General features: G+C 54.3%; 1 protein-coding gene and 1 pseudogene across 1 annotated transcript in view; one reads left to right on the top strand and one right to left on the bottom strand.

Annotated features, from left to right (window-relative positions):
- The window catches only part of LOC127474814 (zinc finger protein 208-like), a 549167-nt pseudogene that overhangs the window by 187751 nt on the left and 335926 nt on the right, over positions 1–25490 (top strand).
- Positions 23198–25490, bottom strand: part of LOC127474915 (zinc finger protein 22-like) — a 106539-nt gene continuing 104246 nt past the window's right edge. The window contains exon 2 of the mRNA XM_051796243.1: positions 23198–24681. Within this exon, the coding sequence (XP_051652203.1) occupies positions 23645–24445 (801 nt within the window). The 5' untranslated portion in view covers positions 24446–24681 and the 3' untranslated portion in view covers positions 23198–23644. The remainder of the gene's footprint in view (positions 24682–25490) is intronic.

Raw genomic sequence — 25490 nt, forward strand, 5'->3', positions numbered from 1 at the left:
TACAAAGTAACTACCTTATCGGGCGGCATTAAAACAAATACTAAGAACAGCATTTAATACAGTATTAACTAGTGAAAAGGGATACCAAAAAAGGATCTTAACACAATATTATGGATAACACGATATTGGTTAGTAAAAAGGGAAACTAAAGGAAAAATACTATAAACAGAAAAGGGGAATTAAAGGAACACTAAAAGGATATTAAAAAGTTTGTTCTCTCAGTTACTTCCTGTCAATAAACTGTGCTTACCCACACAGACAGGCCAGGGCTGCCAGGATCTGCAGCAGCTGGTCGGTGCCCGTGCTTAGCGGGCGTCCCCGCGGAGCAACACAGTCTCCATGGCAGGATGAGGATTGCTCACCCCAGCAGTCCTGACACCCCATTTTATCAGCTCCACATTACACCACGTAGGGCCAGTACCCAGGATAAGGTGATGCCTGAGTGGCAGCCAAACCCCGCCTGTTCATCACCTGATAGCAACAGTCTGTGCATGCCCTGCTGTAGGGCAAGGGGCCAGCGACCCCTGCCCACAGAATCTTCCTCCCATCATCATCTTTCTCACCCCTATGTATGACCTCTACCATTGTGTTTCAAGGGTAGATGTATTTATCTTGCAATATGTAGCCAAACCAAGGAAGAACTCAGCTCTGATAATAGGGGATATCAGGCTGACTTGCTAAAAAGCACAATGGACCTTACAATTAGCTTGTGCCATGAAGTTCCATTGTACCATACTCTGGCTGGTTTCACATCCTAATATGATTCCGTTCTCATGCCTCTATGCTCCATTGATCATCTAATTCAAAAGTACCCCCCTTACATTTGTTTAAATATAAAATGAACCAAGGACAATTTTTGAGAGCTTTGCGTTTAGATTTCATTAGTCTGAAGTAGTAAAATAAATGGTCTTGTGTGTATTTGTCTGTATAGAATCATGGACTGGTTTGGGTTGGAAGGGACCTTAAAGGTCTTCTCATTCCACCCCCTGCCATGGGCAGGGACACCTTCCACTAGAGCAGGTTGATCCAAGCTGTCCTTGGACACTTGCAGGGATCCAGGGGCAGCCACAGCTTCTCTGGGAATTCCATCCCTGCCCGTCCCCACCCTCCCAGGGAAGGATTTCTTCCCAGTCTCCCATCTAACCCTGCCCTCTTTCAGTTGAAAAACCATTGCCCCTTGTCCTGTCCCTCCAGGCCCATATCAAAAGTTCCTCTCCCTCCTTTTTATAAGCCCCCTTCCCTGGTGGGGTGTCTTCAGCTCCTCCCAGGACCTGTGTGTCTGTATCTATCTTGTATCTGTCTATATTTATAGACAGGATATATTTTAATACATTTCTATCCATATATTTAGACATAGATATTTACACACTGTAAATATTAATGCACACCTATCTACACAATGATGATAACTTTGTGTCCAGACCTACCCCTTCCCCTGTGTAACCTTTTTGGGGTGTTTATTCCTTGGGATTTCCAGGGTCTCAGTTTCAGTGGAGCGGATCTTTCCCACCTGTATCTTTGCTACATCAACTTCAAGGTGGCCAATCTGAGCCACTGCAACCTGGCCCGTGCCAGCCTGTGCTGTGCCAGCCTGGAGAGGGCTGACCTGTCAGGCTCTGTGCTGGATGGAAGAGCTGCTGCAGCTTGGGAGGGCTGGGCTTGTGTTAACAGAGAGGAGCTGGAACAAACAGAGGGGTGTAAAACATCGAGTCCTGAAATATATTCTCTATTTCTATGGCCCAGAAAAGGTCCAGCTGTGGTTTGTCCAACCCTGAGAAGGGCCCACAAGGGCTGCACTGAGTCTGTGACCATCTCAGCCCCAAATCCCCTTGTCCTCCTCCAATTCACACAGCTCTGAGGCAGCACCAGTGTGCAGCTGCTGTGTTTCTGACTGGTTTTCCTCCCAGAACCCCTTTCTGTGTGTGTTCCAGGTGCCAGCCTGAAAGGAGTGGCCATGGAGGGCAGTCAGATGACAGGAATGAACCTCCGAGTTGCAACGCTGAGAAACGCCAGACTAAAGAACTGAAACCTCAGGGGAGCAACGTTGGCAGGAACTGATTTGGAAGTGAGTTGGGATTCATTTTCCATCCTATTCCTTTCTATCCTATGGTCAACTGGTAATTTGGGGGATTGCTGGCTTTTGGCTGAGCTCTCCAGCTTCAGAGTACAATGGAGTTCAGGTAAATGGACTTCAAGTAAAGCTGTGAACAGAGTTCTGGGTGCATTCCATTGACACTTCTTTTTCTTTTCCTCTTCAGAATTGTGACCTATCAGGTTGTGACCTCCAGGAAGCCAATTTGAGGGGCTCTGATGTGAAAGGAGCCATCTCTGAAGAGATGCTGACCCCCCTGCAAACGTCCCAGAGCATCAGATAGGGAAAAGAAGACGTCAAAGAGGAAGGAATCCAAACATTTGTTGTGACTTTCTTCACCTCCTCCCCTTCCTGAGTTAGAAGGAATGGTTATTAGACAACTTCCATTTGCAGTAGTGCCTAAGTAGACTCTTTTTGGTCACTTTTGGGGAGGGAATTTTTGTTTCAGAGGTGGAGAGAGAGAGTTTCTCCCTTTGTGAAGAGAGTGAGGAAGTGGGCTGGTTCTGAAACCAGAAAGTTGGGCTGGTTTGGGGGGGAGGGTTCAAGACTTTCATTGTTTAGCATTGCCTGACTTTGGAATGCATTTTAATTTCTAAAGCACAATATATGCAATTCTATTTGTTAAGTCTGTAGCTGCAATATGAATAGAAAATGTTATTGCTGTATAGTAGCAAAGAAAGTTGAGATTTACAGGTAGACAAGTGTCTTTACAGTCAGTGTCTTCATCTCTGCAGGGTGTTAATGCCAGGGGTGGTCACACAGTGCCCACAGGATGTGTTCAGGTCTCTGCCGGGGTGGAAACAGTGTGGAACTGTCCTCAGAGGTCCTAAATTGCTGTGGAGTAGTTGGAGTGCAGGGTTAGAGCAGCTTTATCCCCTCAAATGTGCAGAGGAAGCTGCTGCCCCTGCAGGGACCTGCCCAGAGCCCGGATTGAGTTCCCCCTGGAAGATCCCTGGGCAGAAATGGGATGTCTCAGTCAATGCTCTCCAAAGGAGTGTGAAATTGCACTCTCAGTCCCAGCTGGGAAGAAAAATTCCCCTGCTTCCACATGTCCTGAGCACTCCAGACTGGAGTTCTTGTAGCTTTTTGATTCTTTGTTGGGAATTCAATGGACAGAGGAAAACACAGAAGTGTCCCCAAAGCAGAGAGAAGGTCTGGGGCCAGAGCACCTGCTCCCCCCTCTTCTCATCCCTGCAGTAGATGAAGAAATGGCTCTCAATGTTTCCCCTCAGTGTACTCTTCAAATCCTCCTTGAAAGAATGGGCATAATCCCATTTGCCAGCCAGATCCACTTTGTGTTGCTTAAAGTGTCTGTAAAAGCATCTTGCCTGGGGCCAAGTGCCCCTTCCACACTTGCTTCACCTGTGGAAAAAAGCAGGGAAAGCTGTTTTTTGTGTGGGTACCCTTCACATCTCAGTGTTTGTGATCTTGGAAATCCTCTTGGACTTGGAACAATGGCAGATTATCTGTTGTCATGGGATTTGTACCTGGAGATTGTTTTGGTCTGTGTTTAAATCTTCCTTGAAAATACAACTGATAGAAAACAATGTAAAAAAAGGAAAAAGAAAAAAAAAGACAAAAAGGCAATACGTAGAAAAAAAGGGAGGAAAAAGAGAAAAAGGAGAAAGAAAGAGAAAAAAGACAGATAAAACAGGAAAAAAATGAGACAAATAATAAAAAAGAAAGAAAAAAGAGAAAGAAAAGAAAAATAGAAAGAAAAAAGCGGGGGAAAAAGGAAGCAGAAAGAAAAACGGAAAGGAAAAAAGAAAGAGAAAAGAGAAGGAAAAAAAAAGACAGGAAAAAAAAATAAAACCAAAAAAGTATTATCCTCACTCCGCTCACGTGCAAAGGGCCGCAATGATCCGCCGCAAGGACTACAACTCCCGTGCTGCCCCGCGCGGCGCGCAGGAGTGACGGCAGACGTAAGGGGGCGTGGCCGCGCGCTGATTGGCTGCGGCGGTGTTCTCTAAAGGCGGTGCGCGCGCAGAGCGGGAATCGGTGATGGCGGCGGGTCCTGCCTTTGTCTGTGAGAGCTGGCGGGGGGTGCGGGAGAGCGGGGTCTGGGGATCCCCTCGGGGGCTGCGGGGAGCGCGGCTGGGGGGGGAAAGGCTGGAGGGCTCGGGAGGGTTTAGCGCGGGGGTTCGAGGGTTCCCGAGGGTCAGAGCGCAGGGCCTTGGAACCGTCTCGGGGGCCGCGGGGCCCGGGGGTCTCCCAAGAACCCGGAAGGGTGATTCGATTCCTGAGAAAGTCCCTCGGAAAAAAAAAATCAGAACCACCCAACGAAAAAAAGAACCCTGAAAAAAGGAAAAGTGAGAAAAAGGTGAAGGAAAAACTGCAAGGGTCAGGATGATTTTATTGCTTTGGTTCGGTTTTTCCTTGTTCTCCTCCTTCTCAGATTCTTTGCTGCCCTCCTTTACAAAAGGTTCTTCTGCTGTTCTGTGGTTTTGTGGTCCGTTAGGGGCTTTTAGGGGTCCCTAAGGAGGTTTTTGAGGGTCTCTGAGGGGGTTTGGTTTCCTGGGGGGACTTAGGGGGAGGTTGAAGGTCCTTGAAGGGTTTTGGGAATCCCTGAGGGAGTTTTGGAGTCTCTGAGGGAATTCAGAGGTCCTGGGGGGCTTGCAGGGGGTGTCTTTGAAGGAGTTTTCTGGGTTTCTAGAGGGATTTCAGAAGTCCCAGACGGTTTTGAGGGTCTCTGAGGGGGTTTTTGGGGTCCCTGAAAGGACCTGGGGGGTCCCAAGTGGGTTTTGCAGGTCACTGAGAGGGTTTAGGGGGTCCTGGAGGGGGATGAGGTCTCTGAGGGGATTTGTGGGGTCTTTAAGGAGGTTTTGATGGGTCCAGAGGTGGATTTCTGAGGGGATTTCAGGGGTTTTGAGGAAATTTTATGGGGTCTCTGTGTCGATAGACTGACCTCAGGGAAAGAGGATCCCAATTCCCCCCCTGAGCCTCAGAGACCCCCAACACTCAGCACACAGAGACCCCAGAGGGAAGGGGGCCTGGGGGTCCCCTAAAGCCCAACAGTGGGGTTCAGGGGGTCCCACAGCTCCCAGGGGAGGGGTCCTGTTGGTGCCCCCAAAAATCTGGGGAGGGGGATGTACCACATCTGGGTAAGGAGATCCCAGTGCTCCAGTATATCCTAGTGACCCTCAGTATAGCCCAGTAACCCCCTCAGTGACCAGCCAGTGTGTCCCAGTGACTTCCCACTGCCCCCCCGGATGGCCCAGTGATCCTGCAGTGAGCACCCAGTAACCCTCAGTATGGCCCAGTAACCTCCCAGTGTCCCCCTGTGTGTCCTGGTAATCCCCCAGTAACCCCCCAGTCCCTCCCAGTGCCCCCTGGTTCCCCCCACTGTGTCCCAGTATCCCCCAGTAATCCCCCAGTGCCCCCCAAAGCCTCCCAACTGTCCCCAACATGTCCCCAGATGTCCTTGTCCTTGGAAGGCAGGAGGGCTCTGCAGAGGGACCTGGCCCAGCTGGATCCATGGGCTGATTGCAAGGGGATGAGGTTCCAGCAGGCCAAGGGCCGGGTCCTGCCCTTTGGCCACAAGAAGCCCCGTCAGCCCCCCGGGCTGGGGCCAGAGTGTCTGGAGAGCAGGCAGGCAGAAAGGGAGCTGGGAGTGGGGATGGACAGGGAGCTGAAGAGGAGGCAGTGTGGCCAGGTGGCCAAGAGGGCCAATGGATCCTGGCCTGGAGCATGTACAGAGAAGAGCAGTGAGGCTGGGGAAGGGAGTGGAGCACAGATGGTTTGAGGAGAGGCTGAGGGAGCTGGGGGTGTTGAGGCTGGAGAAGAGGAGGCTCAGGGGAGACCTCCTGACTGTCTGCAAGTCCCTGCCAGGAGGTTGTAGCCAGGTGGGGGTGGGGCTGTTCTGCCAGGAAGCAGCAGTAGGACAAGAGGGCTGGGTCTGGAGCTGTGCCAGGGGAGGTTTAGGTTGGATATTGGGAAGGAATTTTTTGCAGAGAGAGTAATCAGGCCTTGGAATGGGCTGGGCAGGGAGGGGTGGAGTCAGCGTCCCTGGAGGTGTTGAAGGTGAGAGTGGATGTGGCCTCAGTGCCATGGTCTGGGAAGCACAGCGGGGTTGGATCCAGGGTTGGACTTGATGATCTCAGAGGTCTTTTCCAACGTGGCTGATTCTGTAATTCTGTGATTGCCATTCCTGTGGCAGCACATGCTTGAGGCTCCATCCCCAGGGTGATAGAGATGTCTGTCCATATCTATCTCTAAGGTTAGTCTGTAAATGTGTGGTGTTAGAAAAGCAGGCTGAGTTGTGGGCTGGTTGTAGAAGGAGAAAGAAGCCCAGAGGCCAGTGCAAGCAGGCAGCCCTGAGCTTGCACCTGATGTCCCCTCCCTGCAGGTTCCTGTCCTTGAGCCCAGGCCCTGAGGTGAGGCTGAGAAGTGGCGCGGAGGTGAGCCCAGAGCTGTCCCTGAGGTGAGGCTGAGAATAAGTGCAAGGCAGAGGTGCTGCTGAGGAAGGAGAGCCCCGTGGTGGGGAGGAGGCAAAGCTGTGAATGCCCATCCCCGAGAAGGTGCTGTGTCCATCCCCTGTGTGCCAGGTGAGCTGGGGCTTTGCTGCAGAGCTGCGGGCGCTGATTTGAGGGTCTCCAAGTGCTGAGATGGTGGGCACCCAGGAACACAAACTGTGCCTGGCCACAGAGCCTGCAAGGAGGAGCAGAGACAGCCGTGGCAGTGTGGGGGGCCAGGTTGTCCCTGTGCCTTCCCCTGCCGGCCCTGGCTGTCCCTGCTGGGCCCCTGTCCATCCCCATCAGGTCCCTGCCCGTCCCCCCGGGCTGAGCTCCCCCCAGGAAGTGCCGTGGAGCTGAAGCTGCTGCCATCCCCCCCTGCAGCCGCTGCCCCAGCCAAGGGAGCAGCAAAGGCAGGGCCAGGAGCAGAGGCAGCAGCAGGGGAGCCCTGGGGGGCCGGGAAGCTCTTGTGTGGGTCAGGAAAGAGGCGCTGGGCACGAGGCCGGGGCTGTGCTGAGCAGGCCCAGCCCTCACATCCCCCCAACCAACACCGGCTGCCCGGGGGGCTTGGGAGGGACCCCCAGCCCGTGTGCCCCACACTGAGCTGGCAGAGAGAGAGCCAAGGGACAGGGTTACTTGCCTTGAACCCTGGAGAGTGGGTGAGGCTGGAGAGAGGGGGGAGCTGTGAGAGCCCTGAGAGCCTGGAGAGGGGGGAACTCGGGCCCCCTGTGCCAAACCAGCAGTCGGGGCCGTGCTGTTGGTGCCAAATTGCCCCTGGTCAGGCTGAACCCAGAGCCTGCCCACGTGTCAGGGGGCCCGATCCACTCCCTGTTCTCGTTGCCCTGGGGCAGCCTCTGGTGTCCCCCCGCCTGTGAGGCTGTTTGGTTTCCTTGGGCACAGCCGGCCCTTGTGCAGGGCTGTGCCCTTGGGGGCTCTTGGGGGTGGGCAGGAGGTGTTTTTTGGGGGTGCTGGGCTGGGTTGGGGGCAGAGCCCCGGCGGTGGGTGGGGGGATGCGGGTCCCCCCACGGTGGGGGTTGGTGTTGCTGGGTCAGGCCCCGCCGGCTCCATTGTCAGCCCGGTGCTGGCGGGGGGGACACAGTGGGTTTGGGGCCCCCCGGGAGTGCCGGGGGTGGGTGTGGAGCCCGGGAGCTGCCGAGTGTGGAGGGCGGAGCAGGGAGATGGCGGAGCTGGGGGACCCCCGGCAGCCTGGAGGGGGGAGCACGGAGAGGGAGGATCCCTGGGACCCACGGGAGCCTGAAAGGGGGAGCATGGAGAAGGGGAAGCCTGGACAGTGGGGACCCCTGGGATCCCTGGGACAACAGAGTGGAGAATCTGGAGAGGGGGAATATCAGGGAATGTGGCACCTGAAAGCAAGTCAGAGGAGAAGAGACCCTTGGGACCCCCAAAACTCCCAGCATCCCAGACAGGGGAGATTCTCTGTACCCCATAGGGGGGAAACCAGAGAAGGGGTAACTTCTGGGGGAGATGTTTTGGGCTAATCTTCATATTTGGAATATTTTTTACCTGAGTCGCAACTTTTTGCAGTTTGGGGGGATAAAAGTCGTCTTGCTATTTCTGATGGGTTTTTTGCCTGAATCTTGGTGGTTTGGGTTTCTTTAGGCTGAATCTTAGTGTTTTGGAGGTTTTTATGGGCACAGGATGCCTGGTGAGTTCTAGAGATGGACTTGGGTAGGAGGAACCCCCAAGCCAACGCGCTCAGCCCTTGTTTTCCCCCCATCAGGATTTGTCCTTCCCAAAGCTTGGGCGGATGGAGGAGGAGGCTGCGAGGAAGAGGAAGATGCCTTGGGCCCCCCAGGCAGGTGAGGAGGAAGTCAGTGTCCCTTTGGGCGGGTGTTGTGCTGGCTCTGTCAGCCCAGCATGGCCCCGGCTGCAGGACAACCCCGCTGGCGCCGCCGTCCTGCCGGGGCCGGAGTTGGGGGGATGTCCTTGGCCTTCCCTGTGGGCCGGAGGCAAATCCCCTGCCTGTCCTTCTTGCTTCCTGCCCCAGGCCCCGAGCTGAGGACGGAGAGCGCGGAGGACAAATCCCCCCGTGAGACCCTGGTGGGAGAGGCCGTTTTGAAGGGCTCCCCGGCGCAGGAAGGCAGCAGGGAGGAAAAGGGCCGGAGATCCCCCCGCAGGAGGGGCTCCAAAGCCATCCCAGGGTGCTCTGAGGAGGAAAGAGCCAGCCTGTGCCGGGAAGGCGGCCGGAGCTTGAGGGGGAGCTCTGAGCTGGTGGTGCCTGAGCAGCCTCCCAGCAGGGAGAAGCCCTTCAGATGCTTGGAATGTGGGAAGAGCTTCAGGAAGAGCACCCACCTGCTCCGACACCAGCACATCCACACTGGGGAACATCCCTACTCATGTAGGGAATGTGGGAAGAGCTTCCAGAGCAACTCCATCTTGATCCAACACAAGCACATCCACACTGGGGAACGGCCCTATACGTGTGGGGAATGTGGGAAGAGCTTTGTGTACAGCAGCAGTCTCCGCAAACACCAGCACATCCACACGGGAGAACGGCCCTACAAGTGTGGGGAATGTGGGAAGAGCTTCGTGTACAGCAGCAGTCTCCGCAAACACCAGCGCATCCACTCTGGGGAACGGCCCTACAGGTGTGGGGAATGTGGGCAGAGCTTCATCCAGAGGTGCCACCTGTTTTCCCACCAGGCCATCCACACTGGGGAGCGGCCGTACAAGTGCATGGAATGCGGGAAGAGGTTTAAGACCAGTTCACATCTCCTCATGCATGAGCAGACACACACAGATGAGAGGCCCTTTCGCTGCACTGACTGCGGGAAGGGCTTCAAGCGGAACTCCAACCTGATCCAACACCAGCACATCCACACTGGAGAACGGCCCTACAAGTGCTTGGAATGTGGGAAGAGGTTTCAGACCAGCTCAGCTTTCCTCCTGCACGAGCGGACGCACACGGATGAGAGGCCCTTCCGCTGCACCAACTGCGGGAAGGGCTTCAACCAGAACTGCAACCTCATCACCCACCGGCGCATCCACACCGGGGAGAGGCCCTACAAGTGTGGGGAGTGTGGGAAGAGCTTCACCCAGAACTCTACCTTGACCAAACACCAACGGACCCACCAGTGCCCCGACTGCAGGAAGAGCTTCAGCCGCTGCTTCCACCCCGAATGAAGCCCCTGATGGGGAGGCAACCCCTGGAGTCCAGTGACTGTCACTCCATCCCTTTTGACCACAAAGGGCCAGTCCCCTTTCCCAGGGGCAGGTTCTGCCAACAGAACCCTTCTGAAGGGTGTGTGGAGATTCCTGCCTTGGCTGGGGACCCCCCCAGGGTCACTCCTGGAGGTTGAGAGCAGAGATCTCCCCACCAGCGTTGGTCTGGGGGAGTTCCATCCCTCTCTAATTAAGAATTTCTCGTTTTGTGGCAGGTTGAGTAGAATTGCTTCAACAATTGCTTTAGTGTAGAGCACTGTCCTATCTTATCCTGTACAGGTAGTTTTAGTGTATATATTGTGCACTAAGTAATTCTGATGAAGATCTTTTGTCTGATCATTTGTATCCCTAAATAAATTCCTTTTTATCAATAGATCTGATTTGCTATCAATAAAACCTAGGGGACCAAAGTGATTCAGTCACACTTCTGTAATTTCTCTAAACTGAAACTGTTGGCATGATCCAAGGTTGAGATTAGATCCAGCAGCCCCCAGCACCGTACAGTAAGTTGGGAGCTCAGAGGGGCCACCCCCCTTTCCCAGCCCTCCTGTGCCCAAAGGCTCCCATGGGACCGTTTATCCCACCACACTACCCCTGCTCTTTTACCCTTCTCCCTGTTCCTCCCAGTTTTTCATAGTCCACTCAATCCCCAGCCCCAATTAGGATCACTCTGGGGGTCCCAATCCCCATTTTTCCCCCCTCTCTCACCCCTTCCACATCATCTCCCCACTCCCCAGCCTTCTCATGCTCAGTTTGGGGGTCCCACCCTCCTCTTTCCCCACTCTCCAGACCTCTCCCACTTATTTCCCATCATTCTCAATGGTCCCCCCCTCCACTTTTGAGGGGTCTCACTCCCCTCCCACTCAGTTTGGGGTCCCACTACCCCTTTATCCCCCCTAACCCCCCCTTTTCCCACCGACCTCCCCCTTCCCACCCCCCGCTCACCTAAGAACTCCTCGCCCAAAGCAGCTGGGGGGGCTCCCAGCACCACCAGTGCCCAGAGAAGTCCCCCCAGAGAAGGGGTTGGGTGAGGTCCTGGGTGGGCTTTGAGTGTGTTTGGGGGTCCTCGGGGAGCTCTAAGAAGGTTTTGAGGGGTTCCCAGCACCTTTTGGGATGAGCTGGGTGCCTACTGAGGGGCAGGTGCACTCCCAAAGCCCCCCCAGAGTGGGTTTACATGGGGGGAAACAGGGGAGTCCCTATTCCCGATCCATCCTGGAGCCAGTTCTGCCCCCCCCAAACTCGGCTGCACCCCTCGTTATCCACCCCCCCTCCCCCACTGCCCCCCAATAACCAGGACTGGGGAGAACTGGGAAGCTTTCCTGGGATCAGGAGTGGCAGCAGGGGAGGGGGGGACACACGACCCCCCCAAAATCCTCACAGGGACAGGAGGGGTCCAGGCTGGGCCCGAGGCCCCGGGGAGGGGCTGCAGCCGCCACCGGCTCAGGAGCTCTGTGGGGAGAGAAAAGGGGGTGACAGCGGGGTGGGGGGTCCCCGGGGGGGCACAGACCCTCTGGGGGGACACACGACCCCCTGGGACCCCCCTCACCTTCTGGCGCAGGTAGAAGCCGAGCCCCAGCGCCAGGGAGACGAAGGCCAAGAGGAAACCCCCGGCCCCTCCTTGGCAGCAATTGCTCAGGCTGATGGAGCCCGGCAGGGCCGGGGCCGCCGGCGGTGTCCGATCCCGGCAGGAAGCGGGGAGGCCCTGGTGGTGTCTGACAAAAATAAATCAAGGCAGATCTCTCTCTTTCTTTTACCCCCGGGCAGTGACCATCAAGAGCTGTCCCTGCTTCGCAGCAGAAGCTCCACACAGAGTTCAAGAAAGTCTTTGGATGAATCTGCTCTAGGAAAGTTGGCCTTGGGCTTTTATGCTTTGTCACTGATGGATCTCAGTCACATATTCCCAGGCCAGTGAGCAGCTGATCTGTCAAACTCTGCTTCCAAAAGCAGGATGTGTGTTGGAAGGTTGGGGAACCAGGCTGGGTTTGGCACAATTCAACACTAAACCAACCCCTTGGCACCAACAGTAACTCACCACAGAGAGCTTGCAGTGCCTGCATTCTCCCATCAGATTCTTTTCCAGGTAGAACATCCTGCTACAAGGGGTCTGTTACCACCCACCCCAGAAAGGGGGGGGTAACCCAGGTTCTTAATAATAAATCCCTTGGGGTGGGTTAGAGTGAAATGAGACCAAATAATTGGTGTATGAAAACATATAAGTAGGGTTTATTTTTGAACAATTTTATTTCAAAGGTAAACAGGTATGTTGCCATTTTGGGTGTTATCATCTCTATCTCTCATCTACAGCAATATGGCATAAAGAGAACCTTTAGGGAAAATGCATACGGGAAAGGCAGGATAAGGGTGAGGGAGAGTAAGGGAAAGCAAAGCTGAGAGTGGGAAGATGTCTATGGTCACCACCCATGGGGTCCAGAGATGGAACTTGGGAGTTGCAGGTCCAATGTCTGTCAGTTGAAGTGGTGGCCTTGATCTGTTGGGGGTGGGGGAGGGAAGCCCCCACACTCCAAGAAGTTATGAGTTATTATATCCATGGATGGTGTCCCGGGCCGTGCCTCGAGCCTCCAAGGTCTGCTGGGCCTGCGCAGAGTTCCCGTGAGGGGCCTGGTAAACACGGCTCTTCTCGCCTTTTCAGGGCTTGACACCTTCAGCAGCACTGGCAGGGGGGATGGGTCCAGCTGCCTCTTCCCAGCCTGCAAAAGTGCCCTGGCAATCCTAGAATGCATAAATCATTGTGGCAGTTTGAGACCCTCAAAAATCCAATTTCCAAGTCCTAGCCCCCCCCCCCCAGTTTGTTTCAGTGTGAGAAGGTTTTCAGACAAAACATAGCTCAGTATGGGGGGAAGGGAATTATATTACAGTTTATTACTTACACAAATAAATACTATAATACATTATATACACAATTCTAACTATCTCTCCTATGGAAAAGCAATATATTTACATTAGATCAAATCCTTCCTTTCCCTCCAATAAAAGTTCTGAGGGGAAGATGAAAAGATCCTATCCACTTTCAGAGCAGCAGTGTCTCTCCTCTTCAAGGCAGCAGTCATAGCTGGATTTGTCGTAGCTGGAAAATCTCTCTCTCTCTCCATTACAACACAGGGGGCTTCTCTCACCCCTCAGCCCTTCAGCTCCAGCTGAAGGTCTCTCTCCCGTGGACTGCGAAAGCAGGGACAAGGCTCACCTCTCCACAGTCATATCACGGCGTACTGGGCACCCCTGACAGTCCCTTCCTCAGGGGATTCAAGTTCCTCCTGAGTCAGAACATTTAGGACTTTCAGTTCAGTTTTTGCCCCAAGCGTTCTAGCAGAGCTCCTTTGCTCCGTCTCAAACTGTCAGCATGGCGAAGGGGGGCAGGAAGGCCTCTTCCCCCCTCCACATTCCTCCTGGCTGTCCTGCTCCAGCTCCAGGACATCTCTGAGCTTCTCAGCTTCTCTCTCTCTCTCTCTCTCTAGTTGCTGCTGCATTTCAGGACTCCCTTCAGGTGGAAGTCCACCCCCTCCTCCCAAGAGGGGTCTCAAAGGGTTTGTAGAAATAAAGCCAGGCTCACCCCAAACAGTCTCTGCTGAGCCTGGTGCTCTGTCTCTCCGTCAGGCATCTCTGTGTCTCTCAGCTTGGCTCTGTGCCACCTCACTCCTGCTGACTGTCTTCTTGGCTCTCAGCCACAGCTCTCTGTTCGGTGCTGTCTCTGCCGCCGCTCCTGCTGCCCACTCACAGTGGAGAAAAACTCCCTCGGCTCTTGGCCACAGTACTCAGCCGAGTTTAACACTGTTCCGACTTTCTACAGCCCCAACCGGGGGACTGGGGGGTCTTGGCCCCCAGCGGGGCTCCCTGGCCCCTCTCTCTCCTCGTGGTCTCAGACCATGGCTGCTGCTCTTCTTTCAGCTACGTAATCTCTTATTTTCTGGTCTGTTGTGATATGTTTAATTTTGCAGGGGTGCTGATTGGGTCAACACCAAGAATACCACCTCCTGGGGTTAACCACTTTTCAACTCCAGGGGAAAACCCTTTTTAACCCAGGACAGTCATGAACCATTTCAATCTCTGACACTCCTCACCTTGGCCAGTCAGTTCTTGGGAACAGCCCTGGCAGCCCAGCCCCCAGGGGCACACGATGTGCTGCTGGGCTGGAGAGGACCCTCCTCAGCCTGGGCAGCAGGGCTGCAGGGGGGGATTCCCTGCCCCTCCCCAGCTGGGCCCTTCCTGCCCACCAGCTCCTGCTCCAAAGGGCTCCCACACACCCCGGGCCACTTGTCCCACTTGGGCACTGGAGCTGCCCCAGGGCATCTCTGGGCAGTGGCCAGCTCTGGGACTGCTCTGGCAAGTCATGGCCTGAAGCCACGATTGTGGAATTTAGGAAATAGTTGAAATCTCTGCAGAACAGAACTCTTGGTGACTGCTGAAGGCTTCATGAACAGCACTGCCACATCTTTTCTTTTTTTTAAATTCATCAATTTTTTGTAGGCAAACACCAGGACTACGAGACTTGGAAAGAGCAGCTTTAGACACGGGTCCGCTGCAGCAGCGAATTCCGGGATCGAGCAAAGCAGAAAAACAACGACCACTTGCGTTATTTATTGTAGGGGTTGCCCCCCCTGAGCTGTGTATTTTTCCTGACCCACGGGGGTCCCAGGGGTCAGCCATGATGTTGCCTGAAAGCTGTGACTGCTCAGGGCTGGAGCTCAGCCCCAGCACAGCCTCTCCCAAAGAAGGACAGGGCAGAGGGGCTCTGGGCTGTGGGCAGAGAGGACCAGCTGGGCTGGCAGGCAGCTCCAGGGCACCTCTGGGGCTGCCAGAGAGGGGCTGTTCCTGGGCCCTTTGGGCTTCTGGGAGCTTCTTTGGTCTGATTCTGTAGAAGAGACACAGAACTGAGGCAAGAGCAGCAGGACTACAGCTCCTGGCCCCTCAGATGGACCAATGCGGCCGCTCAGCTGGGCTGTGCCAGCAGATGACAGCTCCCAGCATGCTGAGGATCCCGGCCCTTCCAGCTGGATCCCCCTGGGTGCCATCCTCCCCCTTCAGCCCTAAACCCCCCCAGGACTCCACCAACCTGGCAGGGTCACTCAGCCACCCCTGGGGCAGCTCGAGGTGCTGCGCAGGGGCCTGGGGTGTGGCAAAGGCCTTGGGGGGGCTCCTAGCAGCCTGGTGCTGGAAGAGCTGTTGAGTGGGGAAAAGCTCTTGCTGGTCAGTGGGAGAAAGAGAAAAGGTGACAAAAGCCATGGTTTCTTTTAAGCTTGAGCAAACATTATGCATTTAATGTGACTGAAGGGCTCTGAGGCCAGGCTCTGCAGTGTGGGGACAGGAAAGGGATGTCCTGGGGGCACGCAGGGCTGTCTGAACATGGAGCTTCTTGGGATGTCCCAAGCAGACATGAGAGCAAAGTGGGGCCTGGAGACACTCTGAGGGCAGCTGAGTGCCAAGGGCTGAGGCAGGCCTGTGTGCCCAGGGACACCCTGCCTGTTCCTGCCTGCGTGGTGGCTCCCTGGGACCCGTTGCTGGGGGCAGGTGCCATGTCAACAAGCACTGGGACCTGTGGCTAGCGGCCGGCAGCGTGTCACAGACGGGCCCTTTGTGACACCCACTGCAGCAGGTGTGCTCAGCACGACCGTGGCCCACGGTGGGTCAGTGTCCGTCAGGACGGCGACCGGACAGGAGAGGAGTGCGGTGCTGGCGAGAAGCCCCCGACTGCAGTCCACATCTTGTCCACGACCCTTGGTGGCCCCGTGGGAACTTGGCGTTTTGCTGAGGCGTTTTGCCGAAGCATTTTTGCCTGAGGCATTTGGGCCGAGGCCTTTTGGCCAAGGTGCTTTGCCTGAGGCGCTTTGCCTTGGTCTTCGGGCTGAGGCGCTTTGCTGAGGCCTTTTGGCTGCGGCATTTTGCCTTGGCCTTTTGGCCGAGGCCTTTTGCTGAGGCCTTTGGGCTGAGGCACTTTGCCTTGGCCTTTTGGCTGAGGCCTTTTGCTGAGGCCTTTTGCCTGAGGCCTTTTGCCTGAGGCGATTTGGCCACGGCATTTTTCCTGAGGGTGTTTGACTCCACCATTCGGACGCCCTCCGTAGGCAGGCTCCCCTGTGTTCTTTGATTCACAGGATGGAGAAGAGACCCCCCACCTGCCCCAGGCAGGCCTTGATGGAAGACAGCTCTTCCCAGGAGAACCGCTCTCCAGGTCTGCAGCTTCCGTCCTCCTGTGAGGTGACCACCATGCAGCCCCTCAAGCTGGGTGAGTGAGGGGCCCTGTGGGGCTGGGCAGGGCTGGGACCCACCAGCACACCCTGTAGCACACCGGGATCCCACTTTCCTGGCCAGCTGACAGTGGGGGTCCTGGGGTCAGCCATGATGTTGCCTGAAAGCTGGTACTGCTCAGGGCTGGAGCGTGGCCCCAGCACTGCCTCTCCCAGAGAAGTTTGGACCTGGTTTCCTGCCAAGTCCCCGAGACCCAGTGAAAAAGCTTACTTCCCAGAGAGAAAAAAAAAAAAAACAAATAGCAGAGCTAGAGCAAAACTATAGATGTACATATATCACAGTTATATCCAGTAAAAATACTCATCACGGCTGGGCTTTGCAAACGAAGATTTGGGGAGGGCACTACCCAAGTTTGTTGCAAGCGCGTTGGTGGCTGAAAAGGCCAATATGAGATAGACATGTCCGGTTGCAAAAGGTACAGCAGAAAGACTCCTTAGGTGGTATATTCTGCAGGACACGATTCTTTCTGCATTGTCTTTTCTCTTCAAGGGTTTTCCCGCGTGCGCTCTCAAAAGCATCAGCAGTGTTATAGATGGTGTGTCTCCAGGCCTCCCGACTGGAGGCCAGAGTAGACCAGTGATGATGATCAATATGGCCAAGGCTGAGATGTTGTTTCAGGGAGTCCTTGTATCTTCTCTTTGAGGCTCCTCTCTTGCAACAGCCAGTGGCAAGTTCACCATAGAGCAGGATCTTAGGGAGGCGGTGGTTGGTCCTTCACTCTGGAGACGTGCCCTGCCCAGCACAGCTGTGTTCTCAGCAACATGGCCTCAATACTTGTGACTGCTGCTTGTTCTAGAACAGATGTATTGGTCACATAATCTGACCAGTGGATGTTTAGGATTGTGCAGAGGCAGCTTTGATAGAAGCGTTCCAGGAGACGCAGGTGGTGGCGGTAGATGACCCATGATTCGGAACCATACAAGAGAGTAGACAGCACAATGGCTCTGTAAACACTGATCTTTGTACTTTTCTTCAAGTGTTTATTACGTCATACTTTTTTGTGGAGTTTTCCAAAAGCACTGTATGCCTTTGCTAATCTGTTGTCTATCTCTCTGTCAATCTTACCGTCTGTGGAGATGAGGCTCCCTAGGTAATTAAACTGTTGGAATGATTTGAGCTCTGATTGGCCAGTGGTGATGTGGGGATGATGAGGGACTTCCTGAGGTGCAAGTCTATGGAGAACTTCTGTCTTCTTTAAGCTGACTTCCAGCCCAAAGAGCTCAGCAGCATCTGCAAAGCAGGATGTTAAACGCTGCAGAGCTGCTTCTGTGTGGGCAACAAGGGCGGCGTCATCAGCATAAAGCAGCTCCTGGACAAGATGGTTTAAGGTCTTGGTGTGGGCCTTCAGTCGCCTTAGATTGAATAGACTTCCATCAGTACGGTATCGAATGTAGATACCGTCCTGATCATCGAGGTCTGCCGTGGTCCTTTGGAGCATCCTGCTAAAGAAGACGGTGAATAGGGTAGGAGCGAGAACGCAGCCTTGTTTCACACCATTCTTAATTAAAAAGGGCTCAGAAAGTGTGTTGCCATATCTGACTTGACCGTGCTGATCCTCATGGAGTGAGATGATCATTTTAAGGAACTTGGGGGGACAACCTAAACGTTCCAAAATCTACCACAGACCTTTTCTGCTCACAGTATCAAAAGCCTTGGTGAGGTCAACAAAGGTGACATAGAGACCTTTGTTCTGTTCCCTACACTTCTCTTGCAGTTGTCTGAGGACAAACACCATGTCTGTGGTACTCCTGTTGGCTCTGAAACCACACTGACTTTCAGGTAGGATTCCTTCTGCTATAGTGGGTATTGGTCTGTTTAAGAGTATTCTTGCCAGGATTTTGCCAGCAATGGAGAGCAGAGTAATACCATGATAGTTTGAGCAATCAGATTTAATACCTTTTTTCTTATACAAAATGATGATGACTGCATCACGAAGGTCTGATGGTAGTTCACCAAGCTCCCAACAGCGCACCACAAACTCGTGAAATTTGGTGTGGAGTGCAAGGCTCCCATGTTTCCAGACTTCGGGTGGAATTCCATCAGTCCCAGCTGCCTTGCCAATTTTCACCTGCTGTATGGCCTTGAGGGTTTCTCCTAAAGTGGGAGCAGTATCCAGTTCATACTTTACTGGTTGTTGTGTGATGGACTGAATTGCTGAGTCTTGGACTATGTGGTTGGTACTGAAAAGAGTCTGAAAGTGTTCAGACCATCGATTCAGAATGGAGGTTTTATCTGTCAGAAGTGTTTGACCATCAGCGCTGAGTAGAGGGCTTTGTACCTGGTATGTAGGCCCGTATGCTGTTTTCAAGGCCTCATAGAAACCTTTGTGATCACCTGTATCTGCGCATAATTGAGTTTTTTCAGTTAGATTGATCCACCACTTGTTCTGGATGTCGCGGAGTTTCTGTTGGAGCTTGCTGCATGCGAGACGGAAGGCTGTTGCGCCATGACATCACAAAACCCCCATATGACATCACACCCTTCTTGTGACATCACAGGTCCCTCATGACGTCAAATCCATCATATGACATCACATCCTCTTCTGTGACATCACGTCCTCCCTGTGACATCACAATGTCCCCTGTGACATCACATCATTCCTGTGGCATCACATCTCCTCTATGATGTCACATCCATCATATGACATCACATCTCTCCTGTGATATCATATCATCCCTGTCACGTCGCGTCCTCCCCTGTGACAGAACACCTCCCTTAGGATGTCACATCCATCATATGAAATATCGCATCTCTTGTTATATCATATGATCCTTGTGACGTCATGTCCTCCCCGGTGACATCACATAATCTCTGTGACATCACACCCTTGTTGTGACATCATCCCCTTGCTGTGACATCATCCCCTTGTTGTGACATCATATCTCCCTTGTGATATCACATCCTTGTGGTGACATCAAGGCTCTGCTGTGACATCACATCTATCATATGACATCACATCTCCCCTGTGACATCACATCCAGTGACATCCAGATCCATCCCAAGGTTGGGGGTGTGTGTGAGACAGGCAGAAGCACAAATGCCTGCACAGCCCAGAGCAGTCAGTGTGGGGCTGTGCTTGCTGCTGCAGAGACCCCCAGGGAACAAACACAGGCAGGAGTTTGAAGATGTGTATGTGTCCCTAAGGAGGACACTTGCCTTATTATTGCTTATTATTTGTAATATCTTATAGATCTATCATACAACACCTAAGGATGGATTCTATAGAATATGTACCATAGATATTTGGGTTGGGTCTGGCTGAGCTGCAGTTCAGTTCCCCACAGCAGCCCTCCCAGGGCTGGGCTTGGCATTGGCAGCTGGAAGGGGGTTGAGAACACCCCAGTGTTTTGGCCACTGCTGAGCACAGCACCAACACTGGGACATTCCTTCCTTGGCTGAGGGCAAGAGCCTGGCAGGGGACCCAAGTAGGCCAGCTGAGCCCAACTGACCCAAGGGACATTGCAGCCCATGGGAGGTCAGTTCAGCTCTAAAAGCTGAGGCCCGGAGCAGGAGGGGGGCATTCATTGTCTGATGGCTGCCTGCTGAGGAACCGTCCCGCGGACCCAAGCCCTGCTCCTGGGGAGTGGCCGACCATGGCTGCTCATGGGAAGCAGAGAACAAACCCTGTTAACTTTTGCTTTAAATAAACTGTCTTATCCCAACCCACCAGTTGTTTTTTTTCCCACCTTATTCTCTCCCATGTCCTACTGAGAAGGGGAGTGATAGAGCAGCTGGGAGGGCACCTGGTGTCCAGCCAAAGTCAACCCACCACACACCTGAACACTTCCAGAGACTCCACCACCTCCCTGGGCTACTTGTTCCAATGCCTGAACACTCTCTTAGTGGAAAAAGGGTTTTTGAATATCTAATCTAAGCCTCACCTGATGCACCTTAAGGCTGTTTCCTCTCTTCCTGTCACTAAAAGCTTTGCAGAAGAGACCGATCCCCACACCCACTAAAATCTCCTTTCAGGTCATTGCAGAGAGCAATGAGGTCCCCCTGAGCCTCCCCTTCTCCAGACTCAACCAGCCCAGTTCCCTCAGCCGTCCCTCAGCAGACATGTTTTCCAGAGCCTTCCCCAGCTCCGTTCCCTTCTCTGGACACGCTCCAGCCCCTCAAGGGCCTTTTGGCACTGAGGGGTCAGAACTGGACACAGCACTCCAGGTGGGGCCTCCCCAGTGCCCAGCACAGAGGGGCAATCAGTTCTCTGCTCCTGTTGGCCACACTCTTCTCCACAAAGGCCACGATGCCCTTGCCCTTCTTGCCCCCCTGGGCACACTCTGCCTCATATCCAGCCGCTGTCAAGCAGCACCCCCAAGTCCCTTCCTGCTGAGCAGCTCTCCAGCCCCTCTGCCCCCAGCCTGGAGCGTTCCAGGGGGTTGTTGGGACCCAAGGGCAGGCCCTGACACTTGGCCTTATTGATCCAACCTGTCCAGATCCCTCTGCAGAGCCTTCCTGCCCTCCAGCACATCCACACTCACACCCAACATGGTGTTGTCCATGACTTTCCTGAGGGGGCACTCGATCCCCTGGCCCAGGTCACCCAGAACGATGTTAAACAGGAGCAGCCCCAACCCTGAGCCCTTGGGAACCCCACTAGTGACCAGTCCCACCTGGATTTCCTTCCATTCCCCACCACTCCCTGGGCCATCAGACACTTTGTCACCCAGCAAACAGTTCCCTGGGCAAGCCATGAGCAGCCAGTTTGTGCAGGAGATGCTGGGGGAGATGGTGCCAAAGGCTTTCTGGAATTCCAGAGAGACACATCCCCAGCCTTTCCCTCAGCTGCTGAGCGGGTTCTTTGTCAGAGAAGGAGATGAGGTTGGTCAGGCAGGACCTGCCTTTGCCAACCCCACACTGGCTGGGCCTGATCCCCTGGTTGTCCTGCCCCTGCCATGGGATGGCACTGAGGAGGATCTGCTGCATGGACTTCCCCGGTCCTGAGGCCAATGGGACAGGCCAGGAGTTGCCCAGATGCTCCTTTTGGCCCTTCCTGGGGATGGGCATCCCCTTTGCTTGTTGCCAGTCAGCTAGGAGTTGTGCAGTTGTGCAGCACTGCTGGGGAATGAGTGAGAGTGGCTTGGCCAGCTCTTTCTCCAGCTCCCTCAGGACTCTTGGCTGCATCCCATGTGGGCCCAGGCACTTGGGGGGGTCTCATTGGCAGAGCAGGTCACTGACCATTTCCTCCTGCATTGTGGGGGCTTCACTCAGCTCCCCATCACCAGCTTCCAGCCAAAGCCTGCCTGCCAGGTGTCCAAGGGGTCAGTTCTGCTGCCCTCTCCTTCATTCCCTTACAATGGAAAACTCCCTCATTTTGGGTCCCTGTGCCCCAGATGGCTTCGACCACCACCTCACCCACCAGTCCCACAATCATGGAATGCTTTGGCTTGGCAGGGGCCTTCAAGAGCATCTCAACACCCTCAGAGGAAAGAATTCCTTCCTACTATCTCCTCCAACCCTTCCCTTTCTCCGTGTGAAGCCACTGCCCCTTGTCCTGTCACTCCAGGCCCTTGTCCAAAGTCTCTCTCCATCTTTCTTGTTGGCTCCCATCAGGCATTGCAAGGCCACAATTAGGTCACCCCAAAGCCTTCTCTTCTCCAGCCTCAACAATCCAAATTCTCTCAGCCTTTCCTCACAGCAGAGTTGCTCCAGCCCTCTGATCCTCTTGCTGCACCCCTCTGGACTCGCTCCAACAGATCCATGTCCTTCCTGTGCTGGAGCCCAGAGCTGGAGGCAGCTCTGCAGGGGTGACAACATTACAGCCCTGTGTGTTCCAGTAAGGACACTGTGGAACCTCCTGGAGTAAAGGGGTCATTGTGATACTGTAGGGCCTTCTGGAGCCAAAGGAACCCTGGGACACTGTGGAATCTCATGGAATCAAGGGAGCACTGTCACCCTGGAAAAAACTCCTGGAATTCAGGGCCCATTGTGACACTGCAAGTCCCCATGGAACAAAAGGAACCCTGGGAGACTGCAGAAACTCATGGAACCAAGGGACCATTGTGACATTGAGGGGGCTGATGGAATCAGGAGTCCATTGGGACAATCCAGGGTCTCATGAAATCAAAGGAATTCTGGGACACTGTTGAATCTCCTGGAACCAAGGGTTCCTGCTGACATGCGTGTCCTCCTGGAACCAAGGGAGCCCGGAGATATTTCTGAACCTCCCAGAATCCAGGGGCCATTGGGACCCTGCAGAACCTCCTGCATTCAAGTGCTCCTTGTGAAACTGCAGGCTCTGCTGGAACCCAAGGATTCCTGGAACACTGCAGAGCTCACGGAACCAAGGGGCCACTGTCCCACTGGAGCTCCTTCTGAAGCACAAGGGACCCTGGGACAATGGGAAATCTCTGAGAATCCAAAGGGCATTTTGGGACTGCAGGGCCTCATGGAACTAAAGGAACCTTTGGAGACTGGGGAGGCTCATGGAATCAAGGGGCCATTGTGACATGTAGGGCCTCCTGGAATCAAAAGAACCCTGAGAATTTTTATGGGAATAAGTTAAGGCAGGAGTTGCTGTTCTCAGTTAATGTGGATCAACAAGGAGTGTTTCGGCCTTGACTGGTGTTTTCCATCCAGAGAGTGCTGTTTGCCAAAGTGGAAACCACTTGGAACGCTCTGCATGGCAGCCTGTGTTTTTCTCTGGTGGCTGAACACAGACAGTACATGAGGGGAGGGGAATGTGTGGGATCAGGGCATTGCTTTGGGGTCATGGTGGGAATTCCAGTGGACTAAAAGACAAAGCCCAGGCGCTGTTTCCAAAGGAACCCCAATGAAAGGGGGATGCCGGAAAGATGGGTGGACAAGTCCTGAAATGGAACTCTGTGTGTGCAGCCTCATTTTCTCCTTCAGTGCCCACAGGAGAGAGGGTAAACAGTGGGGGTTGGGACCCCAAAACTGTTCAGGGGGGAAATGGGGGATTGAGGGGACAATGGGAATATGGAAGGAACAGGGAGAAGGGTGGAAAAGGGGGGGTGGTCTGGTGGGTCGGATGGTCTAATGGGGATCTTTGGGCACAGAGGGGTTGGGAAAGGGGGGTGGCCCCCCTGTGCTCCCAACTTCCTGTGGGGTGCTGGATCCAATCTCAGCCTTGGATTATGCCAACAGTTTCAGTTTAAAGGAATTACAGAGGTGTGACTGAATCAATTTTGTACTCCAGGTTAAAGGATGGTAAATCAGATCTATTGATAGAAATGAATTTATTTAGAGTTACAAATGATCACACAAAACATCTTCATCAGAATTATTTACTGCACAACAGAAACACTAAAACTACAAGGAGTACAGGACAAGATAGGATAGTGCTCTACACTAAAGCAATTGTTGAAGCAATTCTACTCAAGCTGGCACAAAAGCAATGATTATTAATTAGAGATGGATGGAACTCCCCCAGACCAACACTGGTGGGGAGATCTCTGCTCTCAGACTCAAGGAGTGACCTTAGTGGGTCCCCAGCCAAGGCAGGAATCTCCACACATCCCCAGGAAGGGTTCTGTTGGAAGAACCTGCCCCTGGGAAAGGGGACTGGCCCTTTCTGGTCAAAAGGGATGGACTGACAGTCACTGGACTCCAGGGGTTGCCTCAACCATCAGGGGGTTCATTTGGGGTGGAAGCAGCGGCCAAAGCTCTTCCCGCAGTTGGGGCACTGGTGGGGCTTCCTTTACTCGTGGGTCCATTGGTGTGAGGTCAAGTGTCCACTCTGGGTGAAGCTCTTCCCACACTCCCCACACTTGTAGGGCCTCTCTCCTGTGTGGATGCGCCGGTGCCTGATGAGGGTGGAGTTCCGGTTGAAGCCCTTCCCGCAGTCGGTGCAGCGGAAGGGCCTCTCATCCGTGTGCGTCCGCTCATGCCTGAGGAGAGTTGAGCTGTGCTGAAACCTCTTCCCACATTCCAAGCACTTGTAGGGCCGTTCCCCAGTGTGGATGCGCTGGTGGGTGTGGAGGGTGGAGCTGTCCCTGAAGCTCTTCCCACATTCCCTACACATGTAGGGCTGTTCCCCTGTGTGGATCTGCTGGTGTCGGATCAGGTGGGAACTGTTCCTGAAACTCTTCCCACATTCCAAGCACCTGAAGGGCTTCTTTCTAGTGGGAGGTTGCCTTGGGACCACCAGGTCAGAGGTCCCGCTGAAGCTCTGTCTGCCTTCCCGGCACAGGCTGGCTCTTTCCTCCTCAGAGCACCCTGGGATGGCTTTGGAGCCCCTCCTGCGGGGGGATCTCTGGCCCTTTTCCTCCCCGCTGCCTTCCTGCGCCGGGGAGCCCTTCAAAACGGCCTCTCCCACCAGGGTCTCACGGGGGGATTTGTCCTCCGCGCTCTCCGTCCTCAGCTCGGGGCCTGGGGCAGGAAGCAAGAAGGACAGGCAGGGGATTTGCCTCCGGCCCACAGGGAAGGCCAAGGACATCCCCCCAACTCCGGCCCCGGCAGGACGGCGGCGCCAGCGGGGTTGTCCTGCAGCCGGGGCCATGCTGGGCTGACAGAGCCAGCACAACACCCGCCCAAAGGGACACTGACTTCCTCCTCACCTGCCTGGGGGGCCCAAGGCATCTTCCTCTTCCTCCCAGCCTCCTCCTCCATCCGCCCAAGCTTTGGGAAGGACAAATCCTGATGGGGGGAAAACAAGGGCTGAGCACGTTGGCTTGGGGGTTCCTCCTGCCCAAGTCCATCTCTAGAACTCACCGGGCATCCTGTGACCATAAAAACCTCCAAACCACCAAGACTCAGCCCAGAAAACCCCAAATCATCGAGATTCAGGCAAAAGCCTATAAGAAATAGTGAGAAGACTCCTGCCCCCCCAAACTGAAAAAAGTTGAGATTCACCTAAAAAATACTCTAAAATATGAAGATGAGCCCAAAAAATTCTCCTAAGATTTCCCCTTCTCTGGTTTCCCCCCTTTATGGTTCAGAGAGTCTCTCTTGTCTGGGATGCTGGGGGTTCTACCTAGAAGATGCTGGGAGTGTTGGGGGTCCCAAGGCTCCCTTCTCCTCTGATTCTAGTCTTCGGGATACTGCATTCCCAGAAATTCCCCCTCTCCAGGTTCTCCACTTTGTTGTCCTAGGGGATCCCAGGGGTCCCCACTGTCCAGGTTTCCCCTTCTCCGTGCCCCCCCTCACCAGGCTTTCAGGGGCCCTCTGAGAGGGCACTGGGAGGGACTGGGGGGGAACTGGGGCACACTGGGGGGCACTGGGGAGTTACCTGGGGATACCAGGACACACGGGGGGACACTGGCAGGTTACTGGGCCATACTGGGGGTTACTGGGTGCTCACTGCAGGATCACTGGGCCATACTGGGGGGCAGTGGGAGGTCACTGGGACACACTGGCTGGTCACTGAGGGGGTTACTGGGCCGTACTGAGGGTCACTGGGAGGTCACTGGGATATACTGGGGGCACTGGGATCCCCTTACGTGGATGTGGTACATCTCCCACCCCGGATTTTTGGGGGCATCCATAGGACCCCTCCTCTGGGGGCTGGAGGATCCCTTGAAACCCACTGCTGGGCTTTAGGGGAC

The sequence above is a fragment of the Manacus candei genome, unplaced genomic scaffold, assembly GCF_025592945.1.
Source record: "Manacus candei isolate 608988 ecotype Guabito, Panama unplaced genomic scaffold, ASM2559294v1 h1tg000045l, whole genome shotgun sequence".
Lineage (NCBI taxonomy): Eukaryota > Metazoa > Chordata > Aves > Passeriformes > Pipridae > Manacus > Manacus candei.